The 22,657-nt window shown below is 37.2% G+C and overlaps 1 protein-coding gene across 21 annotated transcripts in view; it reads left to right on the top strand.

The window, feature by feature from the left end:
• Positions 1–22,657, top strand: part of LOC127960111 (forkhead box protein P1-B) — a 181,526-nt gene that overhangs the window by 111,202 nt on the left and 47,667 nt on the right. For 20 of the 21 annotated variants that reach the window (XM_052559685.1, XM_052559680.1, XM_052559675.1 and 17 more), the window contains one exon: positions 5,759–5,854. In XM_052559685.1, coding sequence (XP_052415645.1) covers positions 5,759–5,854 — 96 coding nt within the window. Of the gene's footprint in view, positions 1–5,758; positions 5,855–20,308; positions 20,643–22,657 lie in introns of those variants that run through there. The other variant, XM_052559690.1, reaches the window with a different exon arrangement.

Consider the following 22,657-nt stretch of genomic DNA (forward strand, 5'->3'; position numbering starts at 1 on the left):
GTGTGTTTGTTTATAATGATGGTCAGTGTCAGACGCCACTGAAGTGGCCCCTCTGTTGCCTGTTATTATATTCCTGCCTCATGATGTCATCCCACAGCTTCAGTGCATGAGAAGGTCACACACACACACACACATGCACACAAACAGCTGGCTTCTCTTGCCCAGCGCTTCAGTTCTCATCTCCACAGCTTCTTTATTGAGCTCTTGGAGAGCAGGACCAGATAGTAACCCTTTACTCTCTAATACAGGGCCGTCCTATATCTCAAAACCACCTCCTTTTCCTCTCATTTTACATGAAATGATGTAAAATTCATCACATTCAGTGCCAGCCCACATATTTTGCACACTTTCTCGAACACTTTATAACATCAGGTTACTAATAACAAGTCACTAATATCAGATAATATAGTCTGAACTCCACCCAATGGTTTTAGATGTTTCTGCGACTGTTTGTTGAATTGTGGGAGTTTTTGGTGTGATGAGGGTGGAAAGAATGAAGCGGGTTATTTACTCAGATGGTTCTCTGGTGTAGGTGTGAGTCTGCCCCTGCTGTTCTATGGGAACACGCTGCTTGCTTTTCTTGGTATTGGTGCCTTTTTTTGCTCAACTGGAGAACTTTTTTTTTTTCTTTTTTTTCAGAACCGCTTTTGCTTTTGTTTGCTCTGGATGGCATGTCTGATTATTTATGGTAGGGGGGAAGGGAGTAGTCCAGCCAGAAAACATGTGACTGCACTGTATTTTGTTTTCCACTCAGAGGGCCATGTCCTTTGACAGATATTTTGAAGGCTAATAAACTTTTTATTTGCTTTTTGAATTGGGGAGGGAGGGGGAGAGAGACAAACAGTTAAACGTAGCGAGAAAGAAAGAAAGTGAGAGAGGTTGCTTTCCACATACCACACCACCATACTACTATTTCTGTAAAGTATGAAAACGCACTGTATTATGAAAATATTTCCTGTGGATAGTATAGCCAGATGATCTAATAGTTGTCAAAACATACAGTATGCAACAGAGTATACTGTGTTGGTTACTGTATCCCACAATGCAATGCACTTTCCATGACCTCCTCTTTCCAATGTGATAAATAAACCAGAAGCAATATCAGCCACAATTTAAGATCTCTTTTTGACTTGTGTTGGATTAAAACTATTTTGATTATATTATTAAATATTAAAGGATATTACAATATAACATAAAATTATATATTAATTAGGGGTGGGACGATTCGCTGACAAAAATCAAACCGTTCGGTTCGGCACGTGCTGGGACCGCGGTTCAACCTAAATTTGCATCTGTAATATGGTTTGCTATAAATAGCACATAAAACCAACAGGGATCAGCTAATATATGTTTTTGTTGATGGATGTGCATTCTGGCTTCACAGATATTACAATAACAGCGATGAGAGAAAAAAAACCTTGGACAACCTATTCACTCTTGTTCAATGGGAATGCCGTATGGTGGAATATGAGCAGTCATTTATTCCGTCATCACCCGGGTGGTGATAGCGCGCGCTCACAGATGAGACTTGAACAGCACACATTAATATGTGTTTAAACTAAACTGATTTAAGCTCTGCCAGTTTAAACATTTAAGAGCCAAAGAACACGCACAACTATTAAGCTCTCTCTGAAGTATTGTGTTTAAATGGACAAATTCACACAAAACTATGTCAAAATGGCTGTCTTGGTAAGTGTCCTATAGCAGACGTAGCCGGCTGAACGTAGGCCTACTGGATCAGTGCATTCTCTTAAAGTGACAGTCTTTATATTAATCGAACAGCAAAAACAAAAAATCACTCACTGCTCTTGATTGAAAAGCTTGTGTAACTTTAATAAAGAATCATCTTTAATTTATACAGTCCATGCAATGTTTTTTTTTACATTTGATTACTTTATTCAATTTCTGTACCTAAAAACTAATGCTAGACCAGGGCTCCTCAAATCTTGCCCTGGTGGTCCAATGCACTGCAGAGTTTAGCTCCAACCCTGATCAAAGTCACCTGCCTGTGATTTTCTAATGATTCCTAAGACATTGATTGGCATTGATTAGCATGCTCAGGTGTGTTTGATTAGGGTTAGAGCTAAACTCTGCAGGAAAGTGGATCTCGAGGTCCAGATTTGAGGATCCCTGAGCTAGACCTTCCAGAAAAGAAAAAAAAATGAAAATCACTGTTTTAATTTTTGTATCTTTACTCTGTTGTATTTATTTGTGCTGTTGCTTGTAGTTAGATAGAATATTCTTATTATATATTTTTTTCAAAGCATAGTTTTTCTATAAACATAGCACAACTATACCGAAACAGTGACTCTAAAACTGTGAAACAAACCAAACCATGAAAAAGTTTAACCATTTTATATATATTTTTTTTTCAGTGCTGAGAACTAAACCCTAAATTTGCAGAATACAGTAGTATGTAGTATGCTATTATTCTATTCTGCACTGTAAAAAATGTACTGTAGAATTTACAGGATTTTACTGGCAAAAAAGTTGCCAATAAAATCCTGTAAAAATGATGTTAATTGCTGTAAAATGGATTACAGGACATTACTGCAAAGCAAATAACAGTTAATTGCTGTATGTGAAATACAGTAGTTTGTAGTATTTTTACAGTAACATTGAATTTTACAAGTAGTTTATTTTACAGCAATATTTTGTAAATTCACTAAACTACAGTATTTACCTGGCAAAAAAGTTGCCAATAAAGTCCTGCAAATATATTTTACAGCATTTTTTTTTTTTATTTCATTAAATTACAGTATTTAACTGGCAACAAAAGTTGCCAATACAATCATGTAAATACCCCTAAATACAATATGATGTTGTAATAATTTAACAATGAAACTGCTTTAAAGAATAATTTTAACAGTAAACTATAAAATACTGATATAAATGCATTATCATGAACTCTATCTTAATTCATTTACAAATTAATTAAAACCAAGTCAATGATGATGCAAATAAGTATTTATTAAAACTGGCAGAAAGACATTGCAAGGCTTTTACTGGAAAAATAACATTTTCAGTCTTTCAACAGTTAAATCTTATCATAAAAATAGCATAGCATCACAAATAACTGTTTAAAAAAAGCCATATTCAGAGTAGAACATTAACTTTCTATAAAAATGAAGGTCAATCAACAGAACTTTAAAAGGTTTTAAAGAAAAGTATTCAAATAAAATGCTGGAATCAACATTAAATCACAAATTCTGTTGTTTGAGCTTATGTTCTATTAAATTAAGAATATTCCTACAAAAGACAATTTAATAAATACATACTGAAAGTCCATCAACTTTCTGAGATGAGCACACACATGAGGGTTGTCCCTCTTCTCTGAGACTTTTCCACTTGTTTTGCCTCTGTGTCCGTCTTGTATCCAGGGAGTGTAGTGATTCCAAGAAAACATCTGCACATAAAAACAAGCAAAAGCATCAGGATAAAACTAAGTATTGAATGAAACTACCTCAATAAAATAAATGTCAAAATGTCACTTATACAATACAATCAGCATTTACCAGTACTTAAAAGGTTACTCCATCCCAAAATGAAAATCTTACCCTCATGTCGTTCCAAACCCGTAAAAGCTTTGTTCGTCTTTGGAACACAATTTAAGATATTCTGAATGCAACTGGGAAGATTGTGACTGTCCCATAGACTCTCAAGTAAATACCACTGTCAAGGCCCAGAAAAGTATGAAAGACATCATCAGAATAGTCCGTCAGTGGTTCAACTGTAACGTTATGAAGCGACGACAATATTTTTTTGTATGCAAAGAAAACAAAAATAAGGATTTATTCAACAATTTGCCTCCTCTGCGTCAGTGTAGTGCCATTTTTGGAGAGTATCTGTTGGACACACACTACATAGCCTGTTCTGTGTCAGCTGGGTCACATGGACATGCTTTCTATGTTTATTTACGCTTTGATTTGAACGAAAACAGCATATCCGTGTGGTGCGGCTGACATAATAAAAAATAACGACTTTGTTGAATAAAGTTGTTCTTTTTGTTTTCTTTTCATAAAAAAATATTTTTGTAGCTTCGTGAAATTACAGTTGAACCACTGATGGCAGATGGATTATTCTGACAATTCTTTTCATACTTTTCTGGGCTTAGACAGTGTTAATTGTTTGGCAGTCAGTGGGACAGACGCAAGCCTCCCGCTTCTCAACTGAAATATCTAAAATTGTGTTCCGAAGATGAACATAGCTTTTACGGGTTTGGAACGACATTAATCACTGTTAACAGTTAACAGTGATGAATGACTACATTTCATTTTGAATAAGTAACTTCTGGAATATTAACATTAGTTACTATGACAATCGTTCGCATTAGGTAAACACTACTTTTAAATGCTCTCAATAAGAACATTTTAGTTCCAAAAATCGAACATTTGGCGTAACTATGCTATGATAGCAATTCCCAGTTTACTGCACAGAAGTTACCAACGCCATTAAATGTCAGGATAGGAGGCTATTGTGACATGAAATCGCTTATAGATTAACTTAAATAAATATAAAAGGTTATATTTCTTAAGTATAATTAACCTGTTAAATGTCACCCCGTCCCGTATACGGGACGCCTACGTTGACTATACTATATTACAATCAAATCTAATCTAATCTTGACAAACTATATATCTTTGGAAAGGTCTAAGACTCCCAAATATATATTTTACCAATATTTTTTGTTAAAAATTATGTAGGAAAAGTAATAGATGAATTTATGACAAGAGTGCACCCTCAGAAATATACATTACAAAAAAGAGCTTTGACCTTTGTTTAAAAAAAAGAATTCCTCGTTGCCTTTTTCTCTATCACATTTTAGAAATCATCAGAAGTTATATATCACTTGAAAACATAAAATCTCAAAATTCATCCTTCAAAACCCATTTTAAAATCAGACATTGCATTACCATGTAAATGGCACATCAAAATCATGTTACAAAATGTTTTCAGTCATGAATTATAAAAATTCATGTTTGTATCATGCACATTCATGTTTATCTTCAAAAACGTGAGTGACAGTTAACAGGTTAAGTGAACTTACCAGGAATTATGAATAAAGCTTCTTATCTTCAATCGTTCTCGGGCTGCTCCAGTCGGCTGGGTTTCTGAATTTGAATAATGCACGCGCAATCCCATAATGCCACACTACAGTAAGTTAGTGTAGGAAACACCTGCTTCTTGTAAATGAATTACAGTTGACGTGGAAATATACTGTTAACAACTGTAAAACCTTATTTGACCCAAAAGTGGACATTGTGAGTTACAGCTGCATCTTGTAAAATGTTTATACAGTAAAATTCTGTAAAATTTTGCTGTAGAAACTACAGCAATTTTTTACAAGTGTGAACATATGCAGAAAGATTAAACAACAGCTTATGTCCTCCTTTTCCCTGTAACTGTAAACTATAAAAAAAAAAATAATAATTTTGTTAACTGTTTGTGGTAACTGTTTTTGATAACCGCTTCCTATCAGCTTTTTTTTTTTTCAGCTACTTGTTTGTTTTGGAAATAATCATAGCATGTGACCAAATTAAACTGTGCATTTGTTTAAAATAAGCAGGGAGGAAAAACGGTATCTTCTCCAGCTGTAACAACATGGCATCACTTAGATCACATCTTTGATGCCAAAAAGCAGTAGATCCGTTCTCAAGGGAGTGTCAGTCCCCAACACAGAAACATAACACTACTGAAACTGTTGTTCATGAACTTTTGTTTTCTCACATTGTTTTTGTCTGTCTTTTTTCTCACCCAGGCCTTACAGGTTGCACGACAGATCCTTCTCCAACAGCAACAGCAAAGCAGTGCCCGCAAGTCCCCAAAAAACAATGACAAGCAACCTGCACCACAGGTATGTGTGCACATGTAAAGCTCAGATGCTCCTCGAGTTGTGTTGCTTGTATATTGCTCAGGAGCCTGTATGGCATTTGCAGAATGTTTTAGCAACTGTCTCAGAAATACAACAGAATAAAATGAGAAAACATGTTGACATAATATATTGACCTGTAAAACAAACTTAAACTGTAATGCTCAGATGATTTGATTTGGGGGGAAATATTGGAGTTCATTTTGAAATCATTGATGTCTTGAATAATCAGAGCACAGTTGGAGACATTCAAGTTGAAATTAAATGGAAATAGTGACTGATGTTTTCTTCTATGTTGTCATATCTGAGTATAACGGATTATGGTAAAAGAAAAAAAAATAAGGGTGGGTACTTGGTTTTATACATCGATTGTTGATTGGATTTTCAGATTTGGATGCTGCACTCAAAAGTGGAAGGTCTTTTATTAAACATTACAAGGTCCACTTTTTTTATTGAAACGCATGCATGGCTAAATTGTTCAAAACTAGATGCATTTAGAAAACAGAATTCAATTTTTTCCATTTCGTACCAACTTTAAGATCTTTACAGTTGCAAATATCTCCATTTGCTTCTCATTTAATCTGGGAGAAACAACTATAAGAGATATTAAAGAGATCAATTTTTTTTTTCTTACCTGTAGAACATTACTGGTACTGACATATATCTGTGTGTGTGTGAGTGTGTGTTTATGTGGGTGATCAGACATTATTTGTTTACATTTATACAGACGGTTGGTGGTACAACATGTACCTGTCAAAGCTTGACAAACAGGAAATTAAGGCAGACATGGGCTGAAGAGTTGTCAGCACATTAATGTAGTGCTCTTTCATCACTCACAGTAATCTAACAAACCACACTCAATGAAATCCTGTCAGTTTTAGCACATGGATATCTAATGTGTGTGCAAGTGTGAAGAGCAAACAACATTAGCTTATTGAATAGAGGTACAGTAAGTATGACGTCCTCTCTCTCTCTCTCTCTCTCTCTCTCTCTCTGATCTCACATTAATTCTGTCAGCAGCAGTTAAAGGGGGCGCCCGGGAGCAGCCCTGGCTCCTGTCTTAGCCTCCGGGGCTTTCTATTTGCCTACCATTTGTGATGCAAAGCAAATCCGGCCCTTTTCATATCCCCATCCGTGCCCCTTTAAAAGAGAGCAGCTAGCTGTGTCTGACGCAATATTTACATTTATTTACTCGCTCAGATCCTTATCTCTGTTTGAGCAAGGTGAATGTTGTTTGTTTCATGGCGGAATCGCAGGAGACCAAGGAGCATATTTGTTAATTAACACACATCCCCGCATTGAGTGAGCGAGTTTGTGCATGTAATGGCTATATTTTTAGTGGCACTTGCTAATGAATAGACATAAGTGATACCTCAAATTGTACGGCATGTTGAGTTGTTAGTTTTCCAAGCATTTAGACAATTTTAATTCTGGCTGATGATAAAAGAAGTGACCTGAATATCATATAATAAACTGAATAAACACCACGTAGCTAAATTAAAACACCCTTGCAATCACATAGTAACACCCTAGCACTTTTTTTTAAATCTCACAATCATAATTTTATTTCAGAAAAAGTGCAGTTCCATTTCCCCCCCCAAATTGTACGGTCATACGATGTATCAGTAACATGTCATGTAGTAAAAAATAACTTGGGTTGTGTAGATATCACTGGAAATAAGCCACAAGGGGCCTTATTTTAATGATCTAAATGCAAAGTGTAAAGCGCACGGTGCATGTGCACTCAGGGCGTGTCCAAATCCACTTTTGCTATTTTAACGATGGAAAAAAGGTCCATGCGCCGGAGCACATTTCTGGAATGGGTTGTCCCTATTCTCTTAATGAGTAATGGGTGTAACGTTCAATAAACCAATCAGAGTGTCATCTCCCGTTCCCTTTAAGAGCGAAGCGAAGAAACCGAACTGCTTGCGCGTGAAGTTAAAGCGCGCCAGCAGATCATCTACGGGACGAGCAGGAATCCTGGGAAGAAAAACTGGGATGAAGTAGAATTTCATTCATCATTATAAGTAATAGGCTGAATTGCAAATAGGTAGCCTAATTCTAATACATGCAATGACTATCCATCATAACATTTTTATATTAAAGTAGCCTACACAATAATATTCTTTTACACTGTAATCCTTTTGTTTTTAATATTTGGCATGTTTGTGTGATGCGCGTCCCTGTGTGTAATAAGCAAAGTCAACGCACACTGTGGACCGGCCCAGAGGCGCCAAAAAATTGCGCCATTGACTTTAGACCAGGTTTGAGTTGGTCTATGGCCCAGTCTATTTTCAGCTCCTTAAAATAGCAATGCTCAGGCGCACCTCTTTTTTAGACCAGCACGCCCATGGGCGCACAAATGGGCGCCAATGCATTTGCTAATTAAACGACGTGGCGCTGGATGGGAAAATGTGAACACCGCCGGACTGAAACTACCAAAAACACACTCGAGCTGCGCCTTCCGTCGCATTGCGCTGGGTGTATGATCGGTCCCAAGGGAATGAATGTGGCTTGTGACCTTTAGGTTCTGTGTGAATTTGTTGGCATTGAGATAAAGCCGAAAGGATCAAGCTTTTACAGCTTCACTCATCAGGCTGAGGGGTCAGTGGCAAGCAGATTCCACCATCTAGACTGTTAGTACGTGGAGGAGGAGCAGACCAGCTTCAGCACACAAAGATAAAATTCAAATTCAAATTTATTAATGTATACAGAGACCATGGCCAACCTGTCACTCACACCAGTGAAAAGAAAGCATGTGTGTTTTTGTCTTTCACCCTCATGCTCTCTTCCATCTTTCTATGACTGTGTTCAGAATGGAATCCTGGCATACTGTATACTGCCTACTGTTTTTTTTTTTTTTTTTTTTTTTAAGTTTATCAGTATGCAGACATGAACATTTCAAATATGTTACCTATAGTATGCTTTTAAATCAGTTATTTTACTTTTCTTTTTTGTAATCTGAGGTGGGAACAGCCACTCCACTAGGCCAGTCACAATTAAAAAATAACATTAATAACAAAATAACATTTAGCACTTTGTTTCATCCTGGTGCATTAGTGCTTTATGAAGTTGAGCATTGTGGGATATAGTACCCCAGTGTATTATGCTTTGTTTTATAGGCTACTGACCAATTTGTCACATGTAGTCTAGGACTGTAACTTTTTTTTTTTTTTTTTTGCAGAATTTACAGTAAAAATACACATTCGAATGCAGAAACGTTGCATTCAAAAATTAGATGTGTGTCAGGCAGCCTTATCAGTAGCGCACGAAATGTGACAAAGATGTAAGTGTTGCATTTTAATGCTTTTCTTAGCCTATCCAGTTGAAGCCACTAGATGCTGCACTGCTATGTTGTCTATTCCAAATATTGCAGAAAAAGAGAACAATCAATGCAGGGATGATGTCGTTGACATCAAAACCGGAACCAAGCCGTTCACACAGAACACATATTTATCACATTTTCTAGAGGGACATCCGTCACCGCTGCACCCGATGTTAGAAAATGTTATAAAATTTATGTATGTTCAACTTTTAAAAAACATGTCTCGAGACTTTATGGTGGGATTCCCCATCCCACTGCATCTCACATTTTTAAATGAAGAAAGTACTCTTTGTGTTCGGTTTTCGGTCCTTTGTATTGAACTATACATGCAGAGGATGCATTTTGTTTCTTATTGTTTAAGCAACTTTATTAATTATATATGGTGTATAAACATTATTTTAAACATTATAGTCGTGTTATTTTATTAGTAATTGAAGAAACGTGCATAATATTTTGTTCGATGTGCCCTCTTGTGGCCTCGGGAGAGAAGGCAAAAGCTTTTTTCCCCCTAACAGAAATTATGCCTCTAAATTAGAATATAATTTGATAATATTTAAGTAAAAAATTTGAATTTAGTTTTTCGGCCATTTTGATAGCCCTAATGTAGTCGCTAATTCCTTGCATGTAAAAAAATGCTCTTACTGTGCAAACTATATACAGTATGTAGTGTGGTAGTATCTAATTCTGAACTTTGTCTTTCCTTTATTCTGTCCACAAACTCTTTAGCTTATTATATTATCCAAGCACCCAATAGCTCTTTGCTGTCTTGTATGATTTATCTATCATTAGATGCTGATCTCTATTAGGTGTTATTGCTCTATTGAGGCGCCAAAAGCCAACTTCAATTTGCCTTACTTACTCTAGAGCGTATTCATTTGATTTGTTACTGTTTTATCACCAATTCAGCATTTCGGTCTCTGTCCACCTAAGTGTTTGCACATTATTACATTTTTGGGCTGTTTAAAGTTAACACAAGGTATGGTAGTGAATTCATAGGAAATTTTACCAATCAGTGGCTCATAGAATGCTGGACAATTAACAGACAAAATGTCTGATATGGCTTCATTAGTTATAATAGAAGATTTTCTTTTTTCATTATTATTATTATTATTAAAATGGGGGGGGGGGGGGTCTTTATTAATATGACACACAACATAGAACACCATAAACATCTGCTGTAGTGACAGAGGCTAAACACACTCGGCTGGTCAAAAAACCACGAGTAAATCACCGACAAAATGACACGTGTAATTAAAAGAGTCCATGCCACTTTACCACTTTACACCTACAGCAGAGAACGAGAGAGAGAGAGAGTCAACAAGAGAAAGAGAGAGGAAGATCGAGAGAGTGCAACTCCCTCCTTGCTAATTACGGTTATCACTGAAATGGTAGGTCTTGAGTCATTAGTTCCATGTGCATTTAATTAGAGGCAGTCTGAAATTGGATTTAACTTATTACTTTTTCATGGATCGCTTTCTTGTCATCACTTCAAATTGGATTGCAGCCCCAGGTAACTAATTATGCCCGCCACAGGATCAGGAGTGGAGAAATAGGTAATTAGGAACAACACTTGCGGACCTTCCTTGATAGTCCACCCTCGCCGTGGAATGAGGGAAAATAAAGAAGATTGAAAAAAAAAAAAAGAGTGAGGATTATTTGCGGCAATGCTGTGAAAGCAGGCGTGGTTTACTGTGCATTACCGCAAGGGATGATGGTTAGGGAGCTGGCACCTATGGAGGATTACTTTGACGTGCAGAAAGGATGACAGTGTTATTTTGACATGATTTTGGCCCGTTGGTGTAATGCCCCTACTAGACACGCACGTTATGTTTTAGTTGATCATCGCACAGTGTAAATGTCATGTCTATCCTCATGCATTCGTGAACTTTTGCCGTTAAAGGCTGCTTGAGCATAAACATTTGCCATTCACGCTTGAGTTGTCAAGAAGATATAGCAAAACAAAAGTGGTGTCAATAGGCAGTCTGAAAAGAGAGGTTGTTTGTTTCCTTAGACAGTGTTGATGCTTGTTGAGATCAGCTGGTCTGTTCGCTTATTTTTGGTGGAAACAAACCGGTGTCTTCCAAACATGTGCAAATCATCTGGAGGAGTTTGTTTCTGTACCAAAAAACAGCTGCTTCTTCAACTTCTTTGCGTAGGTGCTTGTTGTGAAGTTAAAACAAAAACATGGTTTGAAATAATGCATTTCTGTTTATTTATGTTTTTTTTTTTTTTTTTTACCCACTTTTGGCAAGTTATTGTTTGACCTTGATCACAGGATTCTGCTCACACACCAAGGATGCTTTCACACTAGCACTTTTGGTGCGCACCCGGGTTCGATTGATGTTAGAGTCCGGTTCATTTGAATGATGTGAACGCTGTCTTCCGAACTCAGGTGTGCACCTGCTAACTATACCCATGTCCACTTAAAAAGGGTGGTCTGTGGTACGGTTCATGTGAACTCCGGTACAGTTCGCTGCTGATGTTATTGCAATCATACCAATTCGCGAAAGGGAACTGCTATTGCATTATTGCATTGCACACTTTCTTGATGAGTGTGACTGACGCGCTGCAAACAGAGAGCTTTATATCTCGTTTCTGTTTGCCTTCAGCGTTCTTTAGATCATTTGCAGTACATTTGTAAGACAGGCATAAGTGTTATGTACCAAAGCTTTGTAAACAAAATGAAAGGTTCAAAACCGTAAATATATAAAAGTGCATAGAGCAAGTATGCATTTGCCGCCTTCTCCTGCGACACCATTACTAAGCAACGGGGTAAACAGCTGCTGGCTTGATGACGCAAACGAACCAAGGTTCTGACCCAAATAAACTAATATGAACACAGTCCAGCGTGGGCAGGGGGAGTGGGGAACAACCAAACTCAGCTTCGGAACAGGCAAGCGAACCAAGTGTTAAAGCACCCTAAAACACCAGCAACTAAAGAAGTGTTTTATGACTTCCCTTGTTAATGTCCTCTGTGGTGAGTGAGACTCATTCTCCCAGTCTTCAATAGTCAGAAATGTCCGTTTTTTCCGTGTTTTGATGATGTCACAGGAAGTAATCAGTGGAGCTGTTTTGAACAATCTGTCTCGTTCTGTTTCTCATTGCTTTTCTTTCATGATCATATGCAGTCACAGGGAGGGCAAGTGGAGGTCAAGCGATAATGTCCTCTCACTTTAACAAACGATGAAGGGCCCTCACCCCCTCCTTCCCCTCCACACTCACACACACAGACAGACTGCAATTCCTCGTCTTCATTGTGTGCTACATGACACAGTGCAGAAGTCAGGCCTTGGCTCTCCTTCACTAATACCCTCTTTCTTCTATGCAGTTTTTTTTCTCTTTGTCTTTTTTTTTTTACTGCCCTTTTTTTAGTGGAGACCCATGGCATTGTCCTGACACATGTATACCACAGTGCAGCAATCTGTAACTCATTAGCGGTGCGGTGTGCTGGGGTTCACTGGAGCTCGGCCAGAGCTTCCAGCCTCTCATATAGACAAACCCACCGTAGCACACCGTAGAGCCCACCTCAGCCACGAGCAACCCAATGTGACCTGCGGACTCTCTGTCATCCACTTCTCTGTTCTGGAGGTGACAATGAGGCTGTTTGCAGGCACGTTTGGTGGCCAGTCCAAACCGGAAATCCTGCAACTCTGATATTGTCATTGTGGAAACACACTGGTTTCCATTTAAGAATTTTTGAAAAATGCTCACCAAGGCTGCATTTATTTGATCAATGATATTATAAAGACAGTACTATTGTCTAATATTATTACCATTTAAAATAACTGTTTTCTGTTTGGATATATTTTTAAATGTAATTTATTACTTTGACGCAAAGCTGAATTTCCAGCATCATTACTCCAGTCTCCGGTGTCCCATGATCCTTCAGAAATCATTCTAATATGGTGATTTGCTGCTCAAGACACATTTCTTCTTATCACAATGAAAAAGTTTGTGCTAGTTGTGATTGTTTTTTCAAGAAAATAAAAATTGAAATAGAATTTTCTCACTGTCACATTTGATCAGATGCAAGTTTGTTTTTGTTTTTTTTATTAAAATGTATATAATTGTATACAAATTCTGCAACCTAAGCAGGAATACTTTGACATGCAGAAGGGTTGACAATGTTATTTTTTTGTATTAATATATTTTTATAAACATTCTATCTTCATTCAATCATTTGCCTTTTTCTTCCAAGAAATTGAAATTGTTTAAATAATGCATAAATAAATGCAGATTGAAGCTTTCAAACTTCAAAAAAGATACAAAAGCACCATAAAGACAAACAGACAACAATTTTTAATAAATGCTCACTGATCATTTTTGACCAGATCATTTGGGAACCTGATTAGTATGATTCATGAACAAATTATTCAGATGAGTTTGTGAACTTGATATAGTTTATATGACTTAACTTAACTTCCTAATTAAAAGAAATCAACTTTCATTGATGCAAAAAAAAAAAAAAGAATATATATATATATATATATATATATATATATATATATATATATATATATATATATATATATATATATATATATATATATATTATTAATTCACAGATTGGATTTTGCTACTTTTCTTTAGAAAAACTTGTGGACACGCTAATTAGAACTAGGGCAGATGTCAAGATTTTAGTCAATAACAATTTAAATTTCATTCTGTTCTTCACACAAAAATATTATATGGTTTCAGGAGTCATATGGACTGGTGTTTATACTTTTTTTGTCATTTGACAGCCCCAGTTCATAATAACTTTCACTATGTAGAAAATAACAGGCAAAATATCCTTCAAAAATGTACGTTTTGTGTCTCACAGAAAAAAAAGCCAAATAAGTTTGGTGGCATGAGGGTGATTAAATGATGACAATCATCTTTTGTTTAAAGGGGGGGTGAAATGCTCGTTTTCACTCAATATCTTGTTAATCTTGAGTACCTATAGAGTAGTACTGCATCCTTCATAACTCCAAAAAGTCTTTAGTTTTATTATATTCATAAGAGAAAGATAGTCTGTACCGATTTTTCCCGGAAAAACACGACCGACTGGAGGCGTGACGTGTGGGCGGAGCTAAAGAATCACGACCGCGAGTAGGCTTTTGTGTTGAGAGCGTTTGGAAGCTGTGACATTACCGTGAGGAAAAAACATCATCCAAAACAAACCATGGCTAACAGTCAGATTCAGCGTATATTTATGATCCAGAATCAGATCCAGAGGCTGAAATTTAACAAGAGCAGCATCAGCAACGACGTCTCTATGTGGTATGTACTGAAACTGTATATTTTGCTTAGCGGTTTTGGAAAATGACTAAGTTCCACTTTGTCATCTTTTTTTTTTTTTTTTTTTTAAGCTGTACATATGGAAAGTGCAGTTTGATGACAACATCGCATGTTGTTTACTTGACGTGCTTATGCGCCGATAGCTAAGTTAACAACACAGAGATATTTGAAGCTGTTTTACTCACCGCCTGCGGTTCCAACACACGATCGTGACCCTTTTTCGTTGGGACTGCATTATCCTTAAGAAATAAACGATGTGCAAATCCGGCGTCAAACTGGGCCTTGTTTGTAAAACAAGCATCTTCGAAATGCAGGGAACAAACAAAAACACTTGCACAACTCCGTTGATGCTCTGTAAAAATAAACTCCATCCACTGGTCCCTTAATGCTGTTTTTTTTTTGGTAATCTGTGCAGGGTTGTCTTGCCCTGGCAACCAAAAACACACTCCTTTTGTGACATTTCGCGACTCTCTCGCTCTGATCAGTGAAGTCTGTTGTGCTCTCAGTGCTGTGCTATATGGGAGCGCGCGCTCTTCCGGCAGACGCGCCCTCAGGACCCATATAAGGAAATTCCGCTCCATCTAACGTCACACAGAGCCATACTCGAAAAAAACTTTCCGAAACTTGTGACAAACCGGAAGGAGTATTTTTGGAACAGAAATACTCCTTCAAACGTACAACTTAATTTTTGAAACTTTGTCCATGTTTAGCATGGGAATCCAACTCTTTAACAGTGTAAAAAACTCAGTATGCCTGAAATAGCATTTCACCCCCCCTTTAAGTTCCTTTAAATATATGATCATATGTTCATAATTGCTTTAACAGTTTTTTAGGGAAAACCATAAGCATATTTCTCATTCCTCCATCTGCAGCTGTATCCACGTATCATTCCTGTTCTCTTCAGCCGTTTGTTTTTTCAAGTCATATTGTAAGAATGCATTATGTGTAATGTGTAGATGAGAAACAGGCTTGGATGATGCTGTCACGATGAGGTCATCACGCTTTTTTCCAGACTGTCTGGCCCAGCCAGTAACGGCCAACATCAAATTGCTGTTGCATCAACTCCAAGCACCAACCCTTAAAGCTACAGTGCCATTTTCGAGACCTTTTCACTTCAGTCATGTTTCGTCCCCCCGCCCCCCCCAAGCTGCCTGCCACCCCCTTCTTCTTGTCTCCTCCCTCTCTCCTCTCATCCCTCAATTCTTTCCATCTTTTCGTCCGTTTTCCAAAACGGTATACAGATGTGTGGTCCATGATGCTAGGACTGTTGGGAGTTTATGGATTGATCTATATAGATCGTATTTGAGACTCCAAAACACTACCTGCTAGATAAGAAGCTTTGGGAAGTCTCTTGTGTGAAGTCACATCTGACGGCCTGTGGGTTCACTAAAGAATATACAGTTGTCAGCGGTTAGCATGAGATGCTTGGGACAGGGGAATATGGGCTACTGTGATCAGTGTGTGTAAGTTTAACTGCTTTGAGTAGTTCAGCTCCTTCTCTCTCACTCACTTGGTGTTGGTTTATATTTATTACAGATGTTAAAAATACCCTGATGTGGCCTAGTGTGGCTTTGTGTGTAATAGTCGACTGAGTTGAGTAAAAGCAAAGATTTTCACTTGCATTGATGCAGTTGTTTCATGGTTATTTCTTTTATGAATATATTATATTACTATGGATTCCTGACCTTAAAATTTGATTTGTGGTCTGCTGTTTAAGATTCGTTTTTATTTTTAATTCATTTTCAATTTATATATATATATATATATATATATATATATATATATATATATATATATATATATATATATATATATATATATATATATATATATACATATATATATATATATGTATATATTTATATGACAAATAGCTTTGGTTTTAGATTTAATTTGATTACATTGCATAAGTTGAGATCTACAAGAAATATTTTAACTGCTGCTATTTAAAAGGAATACTGCTGTAAAAAAGCACCTTATTTGTTTTAAGTGTTTGCAAACAAAATGTTATTTCACTTCTGTTCATATAGCAGTACTTTTAAATGAAAAAAGTGCACACACTACTTTTGAAGCCATTATTGAATTTTGTGTGATTTAATCACAGGAAAATCATGAAAGAATTTGTTTACAAAATATATGTGTGTGTACTATGTATATTTATTATGTATATATAAATACGCACAGAGACATATGCATGTACATATTTAAGAAAAGTGTTACAGTTATATATGAAATATATTTATACATGATATATATGCTATATGTGTGTGCATTTATATATACATAATACATATTGTACAGCAGAACTGTTTTCAACATTGATTAAATATTTCTTGACCACCAACTTAGCAAATTAGTATGATTTCAGAAAGATCATGTAACACTGAAGACTGGAGCAATGGCTGCTACAGTATTCAGCTTTACCTTGACTGGAATTAATGAGCCCCGCACATGACACGCAGGAAAAAATAGATGGCTAAATCGTGTGCACGATTTACTAATTCGCAATAGTAATCGTGTGCACGTTTTAGTAAATTGAGGGAACGAATTAGTTAATCATGCGCGCAATTTATTTCTTTTTTCTTGCATGGCATGTGCGGGGCTCCGTACTGGAATAAATTGCATTTTAAAATATATTAAAATAGAAAAAAAGTTATTTTATGTTGTAATAATATTTCACAACATCACCTCCTTCACTATATTTTTGAGAAAACATTTTTGAGTACATATATGTATAGTATATACTTGTGTTGTATTAATTCATGTTGCATTAATTCACATATATTGATATACATACAATGCACAATACAACATTAAAGATGAAAAAAAAGTATTAAGACAGTTTTAAATGCTCAAATATGGTCTTTTTATGTTTTTTTTATCGTTTTGATGAGGCCTCCAAAAATAGTGTCTGACTCAAAAAGCACACACTCTGAATCAATCACAATAGCATGTAAAGAAAACAACATTCCCCCACCCACTTCATTTATGTCGAACATCACCAACAGAAAAGCTCATGTTTTGACTGAAGGCAAAGCCACAGCGAAGCACAGACAGCAAAGGCACACTTTTCGCTACCGTATCAGTGCACGATTAATCAAACAAGATCTGCTTGATATTTAGCAGTCTAGTGCTTTTGCTAAATGTGCGTATAGTTTGCGGTGTCTGAAGAGATTGCCTGTTCCCTTAAATACTTACGCCAAATATCATCACCGCACATCATACTGTACTGAAACTGCTGGTGTCATGATAGTCAGAGGTCAGAGATGACTGTTTGGTCTTTGCTCATTCATTAATAGAAGTGACATTCAAGATGTGTGTGCGCGTGTGATTTGTGTTTTAAAAAGAAGGTTGTTGCCCACAGCACCAGCTGTTTTCTGTTAACATCACACCTGTTCTGCTAAAACCTGTTTCAGTAAACAACAGATTACATTTAGTCACAGGACAGCGTTACAAATGAGCTTATTTCGACCTGCGCGAAGGTCTAAAAGAGCAAAGATATCTCCGTCATAGTAGTAGTACTAGAACCCGTCACGTCTGTAGTGGTTTTGCGATGACTCTTCACAAGAGGATTCATATGACTGCGCGGTTTAAATGCTAAACTCAAGCAGGTTACCAGCAAACGCTTATCTGGGATCAGTTTCCCCTTGGCCCCGTGTCATCCTGACAGTCATACAGGGAACCGCGGAGCTGATCTGAGATGGAGCGCGTTATTGTTTGTGTGTCAGTCTCGCGAAGGAGTCAACCTGTGCTTTCCAATTATCTGTAACAAGACATAAATGAATAGTGTTGGTTCTGTGACTCACAAAGTGATGGAGTGAATAAACAGCAAGATCTATTAGACGGCTTGGATAGAAAGAGTATGGGTAATTATGGCGTACAGGCCCGAACACAGCACAGATAGATGTGGAAAGAGCGAGAGAGAGACAAGAGGAGGAGGCTTGAACTGTATGTCTGCTAAATTTATCATGAGCCCTTTGGGAGCAGTGAAATGAGAACAGTGGCCTATTACTGCTAAGAAGGTGTTTTATTGAGAATACGCCGACATTCTGCCCAGGGGAGACCGCATAGGAGAGGGGGTATGGCCAAATGTGTGCGTGTGTGTGTGTGTGTGTGTGTGTGTTAGTTCATATGAGCGGCTGTATGTGTTATGTGTGCATACTTGCACGGCTGCTTGTCTTTTTGCCCTTGCTTGAAAAGGCTTACGCGTGTGTGCACACTTCTGAGAGTGTTTGTCAGGGAACCAATAAAATATTGAATTATTCACTAAGGTATAGACCTTTAATTCTTAGGTTCTTTAAGTCAGTTAACAATACGGCTCATGTGATGGTCTACAGAAATTGTTTATACCCTCTCATGCAATTACATTTCAATGTTTTTGGACACATGCCACATAAATTGCATTTGAATATAATAACTATTTAATGTTGTTGTTTATGTCAAGGTACAGTGCCATGGTATTACTTTGTGATACCACCAGTTTACTCCTTTATAAAGGTATTACTTCTTTAAAAATTTAATTGATAATTTTTTTTAGCAATAAACAAATCTGAAGTTACGTGTGTGTGTCATTTATTTATTATTTAGAATTATTTAGTTGGTTGAGTTTTTAAAACTATGTGTGTGTATATATATGTGTGTGTGTGTGTTTGTGTGTTTACAAAATTATGTATTTTGTAAAAATCCATTTTATTTTTAATGAAATCAGTTATGCCTTTGATTTCTGAAATATTCATAATGTTTAATGTTTTAATTATCTTAGTAATTTAATGATATATATATATATATATATATATATATATATATATTAAAAAACTTCTTAATTATGATATTTCTAACTAATTATAACCTTTCTAAAATATAAATTTTTCTTGCTTGCAAAGAAATGACTTTTTTTGTTTTTTAATAAAACTCTAAAAATGTAAATTAGCCTTCAATTTCAAGTTGACTTCAACCAGTCAACTATTGAAGTAAGTTAAGCCTTTGTCTCTGGGTTTTGAATGTGTAATATAAGGTTAGCCAGTAGGGGGCGAAGCAACTTTTCTGTGTTTTCCCCCTTTTTTATAAAAAAAAAAAAAAAAAAGTGTGAGAAGGTGGTGATGTTTTAATCACTTGCTAGCGCTGAGCACTTATGTTCTAACCGTTCACAGCAGAAGTAGGGCTGCGGTGTGTGTGTTATTTTATGTTCGAAATTAGTGGATTTGGATTAAGATTGAATTGCACCCACACACAGAGTCAGTCTGTGAATGGAAACAGCAACCTTTTCCATAGTTGTTTGTGTCTGGTCAAGAAGTTTAAAAGGTACTCTTTTAATGACTGTGACATTTCTTATAAAATATAATGTAAAAAGATTTTATTTTTTATATATATATATTATAGAATTTACATAACTGCCATTGTTTTAAATAAAAACAAAACATTAAATCCTCCCTTTTCTAATTAAAGTGAATGGCCAAGCTTGTGTTCCCATAAACAATTCCCGTTTATAAGAACAATAACAACTTGCGGAATCTCTTTGTTTTTCTCCCACTCTTTCTCTCTGTCAGATAGTGTTTGCTTATCTGTTGTTTAATTAAAGGGTTTCTTTTCTTCACTCTTCCATTGTTTCACCAGCACGGACAAAACCTTTACCGGGGTCAAAGGGTTAACAGCCATCAACTGTGCTGCTTTTTTCTTTTTGTTTTGTTTAGGTCCTTTTTGTTCTCTCTCTCTCTCTCTCTCTCTCTCTCTCTCTCTCTCTCCTTTTTTATAGGGTCCCACACAAAGGCATTGCTTCACCTGCCCCCCTCCCACCCCAAACACACACACACATGGCCTGCGGCGGCCCCTGCCGCTGCTTGTGTCCCCATTTGAATTGATTATGTTTAGAGGGCTGCTTGTGATTGGTGGAGAAAGGGCGTGGTTGATTGGATAGTTTTGTATCTTGTCAGCTAGGGAGCAACCTCGTGCGTGCAATCTGTCCATATCCCCGGGAAAAAGGCTTGAGACGCGGCAGCACACGCACACGCTCGCTGTAAACGCCTCTCTCTCTCTCTCTCTCTCTCTCTCTCTCTGCCTCTCGCTCGCTCTCCCTCTCTGCTCCGCGACTCGTGTCTTCTCATCTTCCGCGATCCTCCAAACGGCCCGGCTTCTCTCTGTTTACCCTGCCAGCCAAATGGAGTTTGTCAGGTTTGTCAATATGATTGATTCTGTAATTTTTCTGTGAAAGACCTGTTTCTGTTGCCGTAGAAAAGTTTTGCAATGCAGTACGTCCAGAGGAAAAGGAAGAGAGCTTGATTTCTCCGCATGCTGTTTGTATTAGTTTATATCATGCTGGTTGGTTAGGAGACATGTAAACACTGTGATGTGATTACAAGTTGATGTTTGAAGCTTCTCTTGTCAGTTGCAGTTTACAAGCACAGGATTTTTAATTTGAGGCTTTTGTTAAATGCTTTCTTGTGTTGTATGTATGTATGTTTTTAGTTGAAGACAATTGCAGTTATGCAGATACTTTTTGTGTCTAAAACTTTTTTGTAGAAAGGTTTCTAGATTGCACATGCTGTCAACATGCTATCACAGTGTTGGATTTGATGATATTTTAAGTTAAATTGGTTAGGTTTCTATTTAATTCTTTTGAAAATTAATAGCGCACGTGTGTGTGTGTTGGGGAAGGTTTGTTCACCTTCACGGTTGCCCACATTTAAAAAGGGGCAGGGACACACTGCGATTTGACACTTGTGTCATGGGCCCTCATTTGTGTGTGTGTGTGTGTGTGTGTGTGCAAGAGTGTGACTGTTCACATGCCAGGAGTGTGATTGCTGAAACTAAGGCAAAGTTTTGACACTCTCCTGTAGTTTTTGTGGGCCGCTTGCTCATTTTAAATATATGCATGTTGTAAAATAATCAGTTGATATTTTAAATGATGCATTTAAAAACAAATGATTTGAATGCTGATATGCAGTATTTAGCATGACAGTTTCTGGTTGCCGTCATTATTTAGTTTGTGGAGTTTGAGACTCGAGGTCGGTGGGGGTTTCGATACGAGGATGGCAGGAGAGGTAACGACTGGACGTGTGGAAAGTAAAGGCTAAACAGGGAGCCTCGCGGAGGGTAATGCCGCACAGCTGTGACCACCGGGCTCCTTCGTTTAGAAGGTGTGAGAGAAGGGTGAGAGCTGATTGGGCTGACAGTTTGTAATCAGACTTGATTTATTGTTCATTAGTAGTGCATTAGGGCCCGCTCTGGCTGGGGCCGTACTGCATTTATGTTGTGCCCTGACAGGCCGTGAGTCTGCCAACACCTGTCATATTAGCGGCGACGACAATGTTGGTGTGTGAGAGAATATTCACGTGTGTGTGTGTGTGTGTTTACGTGAGACGGGAGAACAAGCAAACTGTGTGTATGTTTAATAGATATTTCCCATAGGAAAGAGTTGGGGGGGGGGGGTTGTGGTCAGTCGTTCATGCGGCTGACCTCTTTCACAGACGTCTTGCTCTACATTATGTGGTAAGAATGGAGAATACTTTAGTGATGATGACACACGGCATTACCAGCTGTTCTTTTCTGTTGTCTTTATCCTTCGTTCTCCCACAGAGGAGAAAGATAAAGAAAGGAAACTTTTGCTTGTGTTTTTCCCAAAATGCATTTCTTCTTTCTTTTCTTGTACTAAGTTTCCTGCAAGCACACCAGGTGAGCATCCTCTTTGGAAGAAGCAGCGTAGTGACAAATTGCTCAGAAAGACAATTTTATGGTATACAGCAAAAAAAAAAAAAGGTTGCGGATGCCTCTACGACTCGCATCTGCAACTTTATATTTTGAAAACTAATTTTAGCGTGGAACAGTATAAATTTAGAGATTATATAGTTTTTTTTATAAACGTTTAGATTTTATTTAACATATTACAACGCTCATTTGTGTTTTCTTTTAGAAAATTAGCTCACACGCTAACAGTATCTCTAACCCAATATTAATTGACCCTGGCGACAAACACCACAACATGGCTGATCAAATCACGAAGTGCAATTTACCGAAGCCTTCATGTGATGTCATGGAACACGGATTAGCGTCGTTGTCGTTTGGCGTTGTGCAAAATGGGACCTCTCCCATGCTAGGATGTGACGACCATTGTCTCGAGTAAATTCTCAATTTGAGGAGGATTTGTGTGACTGTGATCTTAATTAAATCTCCACCGACTCCAATAATGC

Source organism: Carassius gibelio, chromosome B6 (genome assembly GCF_023724105.1).
Source record: "Carassius gibelio isolate Cgi1373 ecotype wild population from Czech Republic chromosome B6, carGib1.2-hapl.c, whole genome shotgun sequence".
NCBI lineage: Eukaryota > Metazoa > Chordata > Actinopteri > Cypriniformes > Cyprinidae > Carassius > Carassius gibelio.